General features: G+C 38.7%; 1 protein-coding gene across 1 annotated transcript; it reads right to left on the bottom strand.

Moving 5' to 3' along the window:
* Nucleotides 1–124: 124 nt before the first annotated feature.
* On the bottom strand, nt 125–6,019 carry LOC110795992 (uncharacterized). Its single transcript, XM_056839775.1, has 11 exons — nt 5,972–6,019; nt 5,425–5,847; nt 5,047–5,322; nt 4,735–4,947; nt 4,302–4,648; nt 4,012–4,215; nt 3,812–3,919; nt 3,653–3,734; nt 3,468–3,569; nt 3,218–3,362; nt 125–512 (listed from the first exon to the last, which is right to left on the bottom strand). The coding sequence occupies exons 1-10, from the start codon at nt 5,975–5,977 to the stop codon at nt 3,264–3,266; spliced, it is 1,860 nt and encodes a 619-aa protein (XP_056695753.1). The 5' UTR covers nt 5,978–6,019; the 3' UTR covers nt 125–512; nt 3,218–3,263.
* Nucleotides 6,020–14,456: the final 8,437 nt, after the last annotated feature.

The raw sequence follows: 14,456 nt of genomic DNA on the forward strand, positions 1-14,456 counted from the left end.
CCTCAACAGCCTCCTCTGTTGAGGCTCACTTCTTAAATGCCCCCCTCAACAGGTCCTTATTTTTGCGCCAAAAGTTCATATGTTGTTGAGGCGTACATTAAAAGCCCCCTTCAACAACATTAATTTTTTTTTTTCCAAATTCTTTTAAAATATAAAATAGGCGGCAATAACCACAACTAGATATATACTCCATTGAGTATTGAAACCTGTACCCAATCAACACCAAAATAGCAAAGGTATGAATCTGCTTATCTTTGATAAATAAATCATTACATTAACTTCATTTATATTAACCCAACAGAGCAAAGCGTATATATAGTACGTATGTTTACAATTTTTAAACACCTAGCTAGTCTAACAAATTACAACTAATATTAACAACTAAAGACAAAAGGCTAGAGAGCTAATCTAACAAATGTCTCTAATCCAGCCACTTAGGTCCCTTTAGATCATGCATTACAAACCTTAAGTAAGGTCGTGTTGACTTTCTTCCAATCGACTCGATCCCTAGCCTGCAAGTTGCATGGAAGGAAAATATATATGAGTACCAAAGTTTACACTCACGATATTGTCTTTACATTCCATTGAAGCATAAAATTAAAAGATATAGTTGCAGACTATAGAGATAATTAAGTACGTTGTTGACCTATAACGACCCAATGAGCCTTAAATGTGCATACGTAGATTAGAATGAGTTTTAGAAAGTTAAAGCTATGTATATTAGTAATGTAATAAGAATCAAATGAGTCCTTAGGTTCTTTAGTTCAAAGTTGGGAGCGGAAATGTCATTTTAGCTCTAAACATGACCTATAACGACCTAATGAGCCTTAAATGTGCATAAATAGATTCGAATGAGTTTTAGAAAGTTAAAACTATGTATATTAGTCATGTAATAAGAATCAAATGAGTCCTTAGGTTTTTTAGTTCAAAGTTGGGAGCGGAAATGTCATTTTAGCTCTAAACATGACCTATAACGACCTAATGAGCCTTAAATGTGCATAAATAGATTCGAATGAGTTTTAGAAAGTTAAAACTATGTATATTAGTCATGTAATAAGAATCAAATGAGTCCTTAGGTTCTTTAGTTCAAAGTTGGGAGCGGAAATGTCATTTTAGCTCTAAACATGACCTATAACGACCTAATGAGCCTTAAATGTGCATAAATAGATTCGAATGAGTTTTAGAAAGTTAAAACTATGTATATTAGTCATGTAATAAGAATCAAATGAGTCCTTAGGTTCTTTAGTTCAAAGTTGGGAGCGGAAATGTCATTTTAGCTCTAAACATGACCTATAACGACCTAATGAGCCTTAAATGTGCATAAATAGATTCGAATGAGTTTTAGAAAGTTTTAACTATGCATATTAGACATGTAATAAGAATCAAATGAGTCCTTAGGTTTTTTAGTTCAAAGTTGGGAGCGGAAATGTCATTTTAGCTCTAAACATGACCTATAACGACCTAATGAGCCTTAAATGTGCATAAATAGATTCGAATGAGTTTTAGAAAGTTAAAACTATGCATATTAATCATGTAATAAGAATCAAATGAGTCCTTAGGTTCTTTAGTTCAAAGTTGGGAGCGGAAATGTCATTTTAGCTCTAAACATGACCTATAACGACCTAATGAGCCTTAAATGTGCATAAATAGATTCGAATGAGTTTTAGAAAGTTTTAACTATGCATATTAGACATGTAATAAGAATCAAATGAGTCCTTAGGTTCTTTAGTTCAAAGTTGGGAGCGGAAATGTCATTTTAGCTCTAAACATGACCTATAACGACCTAATGAGCCTTAAATGTGCATAAATAGATTCGAATGAGTTTTAGAAAGTTAAAACTATGTATATTAGTCATGTAATAAGAATCAAATGAGTCCTTAGGTTCTTTAGTTCAAAGTTGGGAGCGGAAATGTCATTTTAGCTCTAAACATGACCTATAACGACCTAATGAGCCTTAAATGTGCATAAATAGATTCGAATGAGTTTTAGAAAGTTAAAACTATGTATATTAGTCATGTAATAAGAATCAAATGAGTCCTTAGGTTCTTTAGTTCAAAGTTGGGAGCGGAAATGTCATTTTAGCTCTAAACATGACCTATAACGACCTAATGAGCCTTAAATGTGCATAAATAGATTCGAATGAGTTTTAGAAAGTTAAAACTATGTATATTAGTCATGTAATAAGAATCAAATGAGTCCTTAGGTTCTTTAGTTCAAAGTTGGGAGCGGAAATGTCATTTTAGCTCTAAACATGACCTATAACGACCTAATGAGCCTTAAATGTGCATAAATAGATTCGAATGAGTTTTAGAAAGTTTTAACTATGCATATTAGACATGTAATAAGAATCAAATGAGTCCTTAGGTTTTTTAGTTCAAAGTTGGGAGCGGAAATGTCATTTTAGCTCTAAACATGACCTATAACGACCTAATGAGCCTTAAATGTGCATAAATAGATTCGAATGAGTTTTAGAAAGTTAAAACTATGCATATTAATCATGTAATAAGAATCAAATGAGTCCTTAGGTTCTTTAGTTCAAAGTTGGGAGCGGAAATGTCATTTTAGCTCTAAACATGACCTATAACGACCTAATGAGCCTTAAATGTGCATAAATAGATTCGAATGAGTTTTAGAAAGTTTTAACTATGCATATTAGACATGTAATAAGAATCAAATGAGTCCTTAGGTTCTTTAGTTCAAAGTTGGGAGCGGAAATGTCATTTTAGCTCTAAACATGACCTATAACGACCTAATGAGCCTTAAATGTGCATAAATAGATTCGAATGAGTTTTAGAAAGTTAAAACTATGTATATTAGTCATGTAATAAGAATCAAATGAGTCCTTAGGTTCTTTAGTTCAAAGTTGGGAGCGGAAATGTCATTTTAGCTCTAAACATGACCTATAACGACCTAATGAGCCTTAAATGTGCATAAATAGATTCGAATGAGTCTTAGAAAGTTAAAACTATGCATATTAGACATGTAATAAGAATCAAATGAGTCCTTAGGTTTTTTAGTTCAAAGTTGGGAGCGGAAATGTCATTTTAGCTCTAAACAGAAGCAAACAGAGGAGAAACACACAGATGGAAGTGAAATTCTAAAGACCACCAGATCAGAATTCACATGCAACAGCAGCAAGACCAGCAGATTAGTATTCAAAGCAATAAATTAGCAAATCCAGCAGACTTGTAATTATGGAAAAATTAAAGAACTTTACCAAATCCATGAAGATATAAACGCTTCCATCTTTGTGTCTAAACAACCTAAGTAAATAAATACTCGGTTGTAAAAAACTTAGCCCATTGCTCACGAACCACATCTATTTCCTCATCGGTATAAGGCGCATTTCTTGGAGTGTAAGCCTGAAATAAGTAACATGATAAGTAATGCTACTTGTAAATTAAGAATTCTACTACGTAAAAGTACTAGTATTAGTAGTTCAACTAACATATGGTAAAAGAACGAACATTGTCTAACCGCTCATCAGTGTTATGGTGTAACGTGACTATTTCATGCATGAACTTCATAACGTAATAGCCACACTCGTGGGCGCCGACTTGTTGAGCACACTGATTTGGAGATAAATCATAAATTATATATCCAAGTAGTTACCCAAAAAAAAAAGTAAAGCTAATTAGTAAGCATGATATACCTTTACATGGAAGCCTTTCAACCCCTGCATAGTCGCTCTATTCGGACAAATCCCATCATTAAACTTGTACACTTGGTATGCCCTGGAAGTTGAGTAAAACTTCATGAATCTGATTCGGCACGAAAAGAAATAACTTAAAAAGAATTGAAAGTAACTTACAAACACAAGATTCCCCATGCACTATTTTCTCGGTTGGAACCTATCGCAGAGTCGAAAATATACGCACAACCTCTACGTAGGTCTAACACGTACAAAATCCAATGATTTCTGCATTATATATAAATGTTATTGCAACCTTATGCATGAAAATAACAATAACATAGCTATTTACCAAATATCGATCAATCTCTAACACTTACTCTTGATGGTATGGGATCAAAAACCACTTGGTAATGTTAGGATCACCCTTCTTCTCCTTTTCAATTTCAGCATTGAAAACTACTTTCAAATACATTGATGCAGCCTGAGGGTTGGCCTTGATTCTAGAGCTTGACATTGCCTCGGGACAAACAAACCCAATCTGAGAGTTGTCAAATGCAAAGGTGTGTTCGTGGAATAAACACCTACAAAGTAAATGTATAATGCAAAAATTTCAAAAACTATTATAGTTGACAAAACCAAAAACAAAAATATCGATGGAAAAGTTTACATCATATAGACTTGGATCACTGAAATGTTGAGGCACGCCCCTCTAAGGAACTCTTCAACGTCAACCTCATTTACATAAGTTTGTCGATCTTCGTCATAATGCCAAACCGAAGCGGGCAATGGGATTGAAGTATTTTTATATACATCACCGGGCGCCGTATTGATGATAAACTTCAAATAATTGCATGATGGGCCAAGACCTTGAATTGTGTCGTCTGCCAAATTTTGCTTCTTACTTTTGGCGGCTGATTCTTCAGTTTTACGATCACAACTACCTACCATCTCTTTGGCCGTCTTAGAGTTCTTCGACTTCGATTTCGACTCCAACTTATTTGAGCATGAATTTCCCTGTAACAATAATGTTAAGCTAGCATGAAAAGTTCAGTTTTGATTTCAGTGTTGAAGCACAGGGGAGTGGGAAGCATATGGTTTACCTTGGCCGTTAACTTCAGTGTTGTCTTCTCTTTGGACCCTAAATCAAGTGTTGCCTTCTCTTTGACAATTAATTCTGTTGTCTTATCTTTGACAACTAATTCTGTTGTCTTCTCTTTGACAATTAATTCGTTTTTCTTCTCTTTGGAGCTACCAACCACCTCTTCAAAAATCTGACTCCTGGACTTCTTTGTTGGGCGTGGAGTAGAGTACTCCTAAACAGAGGTAGAAACCAAAGGAGTTCAAGGCTCTGAATCTAATTCTAAACAGATGCATAACGCAATGAATGACAATTAATAATAAAAAAGTTATACCTCGTCTTCTTCGAAAATCACCAAGTGAATTGGCCATTGCACAAAACTAGCAAGAGCCCTGCCTAAGTTATTGAATCCATCTCCAGTAGGTACCGGAAGAGTGTCATCATCATGTCCGTCGTAAATACAATCAACTTGGACCTTATAATGACTAGGCTTCATCGATCTAAAGTGTTGGTGCAACGAACCATCCAATGGGTACGCCATACCATCTGCCACTATCACTTTGTTACCCAAAACTTTATCCTCAAGGGCAAGACGACATGGAGTTATGGCCTTCACAAATAAATTTACAAAATTTCAGAAATCACTACAAAGTACAATATTAAAAACCTAGCTAGGGGTGTTTTGAGTGTATGCACTATAGAGAATATATACCTTCAGCTCGCGTGGTTGCTGCGATGAACTCGGACAACAGGTTACGAGTGCACGGTTAACATCAAACTCATCACTTACAAGAGCAGAATCAAGTGCGGGGGTAGAGAGGGTGTGTAGTTGACCGGTTGCTTTCAATGTGGCTAGTTGGTTTTGGAGGGCCTCCGCCACCTTTCTCTCTAATTGATCTTCAAACTCCCTTCTCACCGAAGCTCTGATTGATTCGATAGCCTCCGGTGATGGTTCAATATGGCCACATCTACTACTTCGGTCTATTGGACCGAAAGCAACTTTGTAACCGACATTAACTCCACCTGTTGCCTTGACACGCCCACGGTGATCCTTTTTTCCCATAGCCTTGGTGAGGGCATCTTCTCCCTGGGTGAATGAAATATTTCCTTTTCCCTCTTCTTCTATGTACTCCAACTATAAGAATTAGGAAAGTAAAAATTAGATGGTATACATGATGGAAAGGAGAAGCAATCTTAGCAATAGAACTAGGAATTAGGAAAGAAAAGGATATAGAACGTAAAATTTCATATGCACTTACAGCCATCTTAGCAATATTTACGGCTTCTTTATCATTCGGGTCAACTTTCCACTTGTTAGGTTATGATACATATGACATTTACATAGATCATGCGGAAACAACCATTAACCCAGGAAACATATTATTTACACATAATCATATAGCATAATTAGATGCATACTCTTTGTTGCGTGCCTTCCCTAGCTGCGCCCGAACCGAACAAGAACAAGTCTTTTAGGACTCCAAGTGTCGTCCCTCCGTAGATAGTCCACAGCACGTCCGGATCCGCCTTAAGATTGACCAACTAGAACCGCCCTTAAGGTACTAGAAAATTCGGCACTTTTATGAGCAAGATGTGTTTTAATTTTCTCTCAAAAAAAACTCACTTTTGAATACTTTGAAACTTGTTTATAAATTATGACCCCTAGGCCTTTATTTATAGAGTTATGGAAAAGGAATCGTAATCCTAGTAGGATGCGAATTAATTGGAATTAGAATCCTACATGAATTCTATTTAATTAATTTATCCAATTAGGAATAGACATTTAATCATACACTGACTCTTGCAGATTCAGGAATCATGCATGAGCACAAACTCACACACACACGGCAGCCACAAGGGCTGCCCATGCGTGCGAGCAGCAGCCCGCGAAGCACGGCCCACGCAGCCGTGGCCTCTTGGCGCGCGCTGGGCCTGCCTTGCGGTAGGCCTGGCCGCTGCCTTGGCTGGGCTTTGTGGCGCGCATGCTTGCTGGGCGATGGCCCCGGCTTCGTGCTGGGCCTTCGTCCGGCAAGCCTCGTCCGATGCTAATTCGTACGATACGCTTCCGATTAAATTTCCATTTCCGGAATCTATTTCCGATACGAACAATATTTAATATTTCCGATTCCGGAATTAATTTCCGTTTCGAACAAATATTTAATATTTCCGTTTCCGGAATTATTTTCCGATTCCGGCAATATTTCCGATTCTGACAATATTTCCGTTTCCGGCAATATTTCCGATTCTGGTAATATTTCCATTTCCAATAATATTTTCCGATACGTACCATGTTTCCGTTTCCGGCAACATCTACGACTTGGATAATATTCATATTTCCGATACGATCCATATTTCCGTTTCCGGCAATATCATCGTTTCCGGAGTATTCATTTCTTGCCTGTGACGATCTCAGCTCCCACTGAAACCAAGATCCGTCGGTTCCGAATATTCATAGATGGAGTATTTAATGCCATTAAATACTTGATCCGTTTACGTACTATTTGTGTGACCCTACGGGTTCAGTCAAGAGTAAGCTGTGGATTAATATCATTAATTCCACTTGAACTGAAGCGGCCTCTAGCTAGGCATTCAGCTCACTTGATCTCACTGAATTATTAACTTGTTTAATTAATACTGAACCGCATTTATTAGACTTAACATAGAATGCATACTTGGACCAAGGGCATTATTTCCTTCAGTCTCCCACTTGTCCTTAGGGACAAGTGTGCATTTCCTAATTCCTTTGTCGCTCGATGCTTGCTCTTGAACATAAGGTAAGAGTTGTCATCCTTATTATGTCCAGAGGTGTTTCTCGGTTTCAGAGTTTAACTGATCAAATAAACAGATAATCATAGCCTATGATTCATCCGAGCACGGCCATGCATTTCACAGTTTCTAGCTCTCCGAGTGGCCTTGTACAACTTTTAAGCATCTCATCCCGATTTATGGGAGGACAATCCCAATCTTGCGATCTTGAGATTAGACTTCGTTTGATAGGTGATTACCTGAGCGTTGCCTTTATAGCCTCCTTTTACGGTGCGACGGTTGGTCAACGTCAAAGCAACCAGTTCTCAAACAAGTAATCTCAAATCACTCAGGTATTGAGGATTTAGTGTCTAATAATTTAATGAAATTTACTTATGACAGACTTTCATCTCTTACAGTAAAGTTTCATAGGTCTTGTCCGATACTAGTCTTCCCAAAGTAAGTATCTATGCAAATGATTATGACATTGCCATGTCCACATAGTTCAAGAAACAGAACTACTAGTCATCTTGCACTCTAATCGTCTAACGTTTTCTATGCGTCCAATTTTATAGAAAACTCCAATTAGGGACCATTTTCAACCTTTGACATTCAAGTTCACTTGATAGACATTTCTTAGTCACAGGACTGGTCCTGACAGTCTATCTTGAATATATCGTCAAGTTGAAGGGACTCATCATTTAATAAACCACAAATTAAATGGAAAAATGAATTCCTTTCATTTATTGTGAATGATTAACCAATAATGTTTTACAAAGATTTAAACTCTAAAACTTTAAAACATTAAACAGAGACATCAAAGCCATTCTCCAATATGCTTGATTCCCATAGCTGCAGTGTGCGAGTTGTGCTTCGCTTGCGGCAGAGGTTTAGTTAATGGATCTGATATGTTGTCATCAGTTCCAATTTTGCTTATCTCGACTTCTTTTCTTTCAACGAACTCTCGTAGAAGGTGAAATCTACGAAGTACATGCTTGACTCTCTGGTGGTGTCTAGGCTCTTTTGCCTGTGCAATAGCTCCGTTATTATCACAATACAGGGCTATTGGTCCTTTAATGGAGGGGACTACACCAAGTTCTCCTATGAACTTCCTTAGCCATATAGCTTCCTTTGCTGCTTCATGTGCAGCAATGTACTCCGCTTCAGTTGTAGAATCCGCAATGGTGCTTTGCTTAGCACTTTTCCAGCTTACTGCTCCTCCGTTGAGGCAGAAGACAAACCCAGACTGTGATCTGAAATCATCTTTGTCGGTTTGGAAACTTGCGTCCGTATAGCCTTTAACAATTAATTCATCATCTCCACCATAGACCAGGAAGTCATCTTTGTGCCTTTTCAGGTACTTCAGAATGTTCTTGGCAGCAGTCCAATGCGCCTCTCCTGGGTCTGACTGGTATCTGCTCGTAGCACTGAGTGCGTACGCAACATCCGGGCGTGTACATATCATAGCATACATTATTGAACCAATCAATGATGCATATGGAATCCCATTCATTCGCCTACGCTCATCAAGTGTTTTTGGGCACTGAGTCTTGCTTAGAGTCATTCCATGAGACATGGGTAGGTAGCCTCGCTTGGAGTCCGCCATCTTGAACCTATCAAGCACCTTATTGATATAAGTGCTTTGACTAAGTCCAATCATCTTTTTAGATCTATCTCTGTAAATCTTGATGCCCAATATGTACTGTGCTTCTCCTAGATCCTTCATCGAAAAACATTTCCCAAGCCAAATCTTGACAGAGTTCAACATAGGAATGTCATTTCCGATAAGCAATATGTCGTCGACATATAATACTAGGAAAGCAATTTTGCTCCCACTGACCTTCTTGTATACACAAGATTCGTCTGCGTTCTTGATGAAACCAAAGTCACTGACTGCTTCATCAAAACGTATATTCCAGCTCCTGGATGCCTGCTTCAATCCGTAGATTGACTTCTTTAGCTTGCATACCTTTTTAGCATTCTTTGGATCCTCAAAACCTTCAGGCTGTGTCATAAACACAGTTTCTGTTAAAACGCCGTTTAAGAAAGCAGTTTTGACATCCATCTGCCATATTTCGTAATCGTAATATGCAGCGATTGCTAACATTATTCGAATAGACTTTAGCATTGCAACTGGTGAAAAGGTTTCATCGTAATCCACACCGTGGACTTGCCTGTAACCTTTTGCAACCAATCTAGCTTTGAAAACTTCAAGTTTCCCATCCTTGTCCTTTTTCAGTTTGAAAACCCATTTGCTTCCAATGGCTTGGTAGCCATCTGGCAAATCGACCAAATCCCATACTTGGTTTTCAGACATGGAGTCTAATTCAGATTGCATGGCTTCTTGCCATTGCTTGGAGCTAGGGCTCGTCATAGCTTGCTTGTAAGTCGCAGGTTCATCACTTTCAAGTAATAGAACGTCATAGCTCTCGTTCGTCAAAATACCCAAGTACCTTTCCGGTTGAGATCTATATCTTTGCGATCTACGCGGGGTAACATTTCTAGATTGACCATGATTCTCACCAGATTCTTCTAAAGATCTCTGAGTTTCATCCTGAATGTCATCTTGAGCATTCTCTAGAGTTTGTTGTTCGACTCGAATTTCTTCGAGGTCTACTTTTCTCCCACTTGTCATTTTGGAAATGTGATCCTTCTCCAAAAAGACACCATCTCGAGCAACAAACACTTTGTTCTCAGATGTATTGTAGAAGTAATACCCCTTTGTTTCCTTTGGATAGCCCACAAGGATACATTTGTCAGATTTTGGATGAAGTTTGTCTGAAATTAATCGTTTGACGTATACTTCACATCCCCAAATCTTAAGAAAAGACACATTTGGAGGTTTTCCAAACCATAATTCGTATGGAGTCTTTTCGACAGCTTTAGACGGAGCTCTATTTATAGTGAGTGCAGCTGTATTTAGTGCATGTCCCCAAAATTCTAATGGAAGTTCGGCCTGACCCATCATTGACCTGACCATGTCTAGCAAGGTTCTGTTCCTCCGTTCTGACACACCGTTCCATTGTGGTGTTCCAGGAGGAGTCAATTCTGATAGAATTCCACATTCTTTCAGATGGTCATCAAATTCATAGCTCAGATATTCACCGCCTCTATCAGACCGCAGTGCCTTAATCTTCTTGCCTAATTGATTCTCTACTTCACTCTGAAATTCCTTGAATTTGTCAAAGGATTCAGACTTATGCTTCATTAGGTAGACATAACCATACCTACTGAAGTCATCAGTGAAAGTGATAAAGTAGCTGAAACCACCTCTAGCATTTGTACTCATTGGTCCACATACATCTGTATGGATTAAACCCAATAGTTCATTTGCTCTTTCTCCGACTTTAGAGAAAGGTTGCTTTGTCATTTTGCCAAGTAAACATGATTCGCATTTACCATAATCCTCTAAGTCAAATGGTTCTAGAATTCCTTCCCTTTGAAGTCTTTCTAAGCGTTTCAAGTTTATATGGCCTAATCGACAATGCCACAGATAGGTGAGATCTGAATCATCCTTTTTGGCCCTTTTGGTATTTATGTTATATACTTGTTTGTCGTGATCTAATAAATAAAGTCCATTGACTAATCTAGCAGATCCATAAAACATCTCTTTAAAATAAAACGAACAACTATTGTCTTTTATTATAAAGGAAAATCCCTTAGCATCTAAGCAAGAAACTGAAATGATGTTTTTAGTAAGACTTGGAACATGGAAACATTCTTCCAGTTCCAAAACTAGCCCGGAGGGCAACGACAAATAGTAAGTTCCTACGGCTAATGCAGCAATCCGTGCTCCATTTCCCACTCGTAGGTCGACTTCTCCCTTGCTTAACTTTCTACTTCTTCTTAGTCCCTGTGGATTGGAACATAAGTGTGAGCCACAACCTGTATCTAATACCCAAGAAGTTGAATTAGCAAGTATACAGTCTATAACGAAAATACCTGAAGATGGAACGACTGTTCCGTTCTTCTGATCTTCCTTTAGCTTTGGACATTTTCTTTTGTAATGGCCTATTCCATCACAATAAAGACAGCTTGATGTGGACTTGTCCTGCTTTGATTTAGCATTGCCCTTGGACTTTCCACCTTTCTTGAATGGTCTCTTTCTAGCCTTGAGTAAATCTTTGGCTTCACAGTCCAGTACTATTTCAGCCTTTCTGACAAGGTGAATAAATTCTGCAACTGTTTCTTCTCTTGGTTCACTTAGGTATTGTTGCTTGAAGCGACCAAACCCACTGTGTAGTGAATTGAGCAAGACAGAGACTGCCATCCTTTCGCTTATTGGTGTTCCTAGTAGACTTAGGCGATCAAAATATGAACACATAAGATCCACATGGAACCTCAGTGGGACGCCTACCCTCTGTTTGGTGCGAAGGAGCTGAACATGTGTTTCTTGGACCTCCATCCTATAACACCTGTTGGGAGAACTAACCTTTAGCCCAGACATTGATTCAATCAACTCATGGACGTTCAGGTCCCTGTCCTCCGTACTTCCACGACAGATATCCCTCAGATTCTTGATGAGCGTAAAAGGTTCATAGGCTACAAACCTTCTAGCCCAATCATCAGGGATATTGTTCAGCATGAGACTCATAACCTTTTTGAGATCCGCATCCCAGGCGTAAAATCTCTCAGGGGTCATGTCTCTGGCATAGTAGCTTGGCATGGGATGTGATAGTACATACTCAAGTCCATTGAGTTTGACTATTTCAACTAGCTTAGCTTCCCATTCAAGAAAATTTGTCAGGTTCAGCTTGACCATAAGCTCAGAACCCATGATGATGTTTTGATTGTTGTTTGCCATATTAAAAACTACAATTGAAAAGAATAAACAAATAAATAACCATTCACAGTTTCTCTTAATAAACTTAAATTCTAGCATACATGCATCATTCAATGTTTATTAAGCATTTTATTCAAGTTATGTGTTCCGGCAGGTGAGAATAAAATGATTCCAAGATCCTAAAATCATTGAAGAACTAAGCACAGTTTGTCGACTTAATCCTAGAACATCTTAGGTAAGCAAAAGCCTTTTGCTAATAGTCTAGAAACTATTCTTGGTTGATAGGTACGTCTAAGAACTTATTAGGTAAACCTATCGGATTTGCCACGACATAAAAGGACTCCTTACTTATATCGTTGAGTTTCACCAAAACTAACATGTACTCACAATTATTTGTGTACCTTGCCCCTTTAGGACCAATAAGTAACACCTCGCTGAGCGAAAACTATTACTAGATTGATGTAAAGGATATCCAAGCAAGTGTATATTTTGGCATGGCACCTTTTAACTCAATTTTTAAGTTTGGAACTTAAGGCTCTTACTATGTTGGTTAGATTTTAAGTGAACTAAAATCCTTAATCATGCAACATAATCAAGCTTTTGATCTCATGCAATTTAAGACATATTTAAAGCAATAAATAACTTAAAACATGCATAAGATATTTGTGATCTAGTATGGCCCGACTTCATCTTGAAGCTTTGACTTCAAAGTCCGTCTTGAAAATCTCCGTGGGAGGCACCATTTTCTTCAAATAGGATAAGCTATAACTAATTACAACTATTTGATGGTTCGCAGACCATATTTGAATTGAAAAATAACTTTGGTACTTTAGACCAATTACATTCAAATTAATGGTACGCAGACCATATTTTCTATCCTATTTGGGCCATACTAGTCACTTCATAACCTGCAAAACAGTACATATACAATATATACCATTCACCCATTCATTATCATGAATGGCCCACATAGCTGGTTAGTAAAACACATTATGCATCACGTAAACATTTGCAGCAATTAATCAAGGGCACCAATAATCTACCAATTATTCAGTCCTTATTAATTCTAATCAAGTTGTTTTAACCTTAAGGATTTGTAGACCTAATCAAGAGTTTATGACTAAAAAGCGCTCCCACTCAAACCAATAAATTCATATGCTTTACTAATTTTAAACATAAAATTGTATTTCTAGTCTAACCGGAAACATACAAATTTAATTAAAATTTAAAGCTCATATAAATTTACAATTGAATCCAAAATTTAATTTAATTTCAGTCGCATTTAAATTAATTCATGATTTTAATTTTAGTAAAATAATTAGAATAAATTTCATTTATTATAATTATAATATTCAAAATTAAAATCCAAGAAATTAATTCAAATTATTAATTTTAAAATTAATTAAAATTACGTGAACTGAAATTTTCAAATTAAACATTCAAAACGATCTAATCGTAACGCAAACACCCTACGCGTTGCACGCCCATGGGCCGCACGCACACAGCCATTGTTGGCCATGTGCGCGCAGCCCATGCGCTCGTCGCATAGCTGCTGCTGTCTCATCGCAAGCCTCCGCACAGCGCCCCATCGCACGCGAGCTATCGCTCGCAGTGCGCGCGCGAGATCGCTCGCTGGGCGCGCTGGCTCGCTCGCTGTGCGCGCGAGCCATCGCTCGCTGGGGCGCGACATCGCTCGCTGGGCGAGCGACATCGCGCGCTGCGCGCGCGAGCCATCGCTCGCTGGCGCGAGCCATCGCTCGCTGGCGCGAGCCATCGCTCGCTGGTGCGCGACATCGCTCGCTGGGCGAGCGACATCGCGCGCTGCGCGCGCGAGCAGTGCTGGGCGCAGCGCTCGTGGCACGCGAGCTTGCGCTCGCTGCGCGCGAGGCTGCGCGCACTTGTGCGAGGCAGCGCGCGTTGTGGCGCAGCTCGCTTGCTGCCCACACGCGACTGCCTTGGCTCGCCCTTCGCCCATGCCCATTCGTTCATTGCTCGTGGCACACGACACAAGGCAGGGCTGCTGCCTTGTGCTCGTGCATTACGCCCTTGCTCATTGCATTCGTGCCGCACGGGCGACGAGCTCCCTTGCTCGTCGTCGCATGCCCGCATTATACAACACCCCTTAAGGGTAACACGAAGCGTCCATTGCTTCGTGCGTGCAAGTTATTTGAACGAATCGCATAAAAATTTAAAATTTATATTTAAAATTAATGACA

The sequence above is a fragment of the Spinacia oleracea genome, chromosome 3 (genome assembly GCF_020520425.1).
Source record: "Spinacia oleracea cultivar Varoflay chromosome 3, BTI_SOV_V1, whole genome shotgun sequence".
Taxonomy (NCBI): domain Eukaryota; kingdom Viridiplantae; phylum Streptophyta; class Magnoliopsida; order Caryophyllales; family Amaranthaceae; genus Spinacia; species Spinacia oleracea.

Bases quoted from the DNA above. Each gene is read 5' to 3' on its own strand.
- LOC110795992 (XM_056839775.1), bottom strand. The intron at 4,216-4,301 runs GTAAACTTTTCC...TTTACTTTGTAG, and splicing joins GTGATCCAAGTCTATATGAT to GTGTTTATTCCACGAACACA. The intron at 3,363-3,467 runs GTTCGTTCTTTT...TACTTATTTCAG, and splicing joins CTGATGAGCGGTTAGACAAT to GCTTACACTCCAAGAAATGC.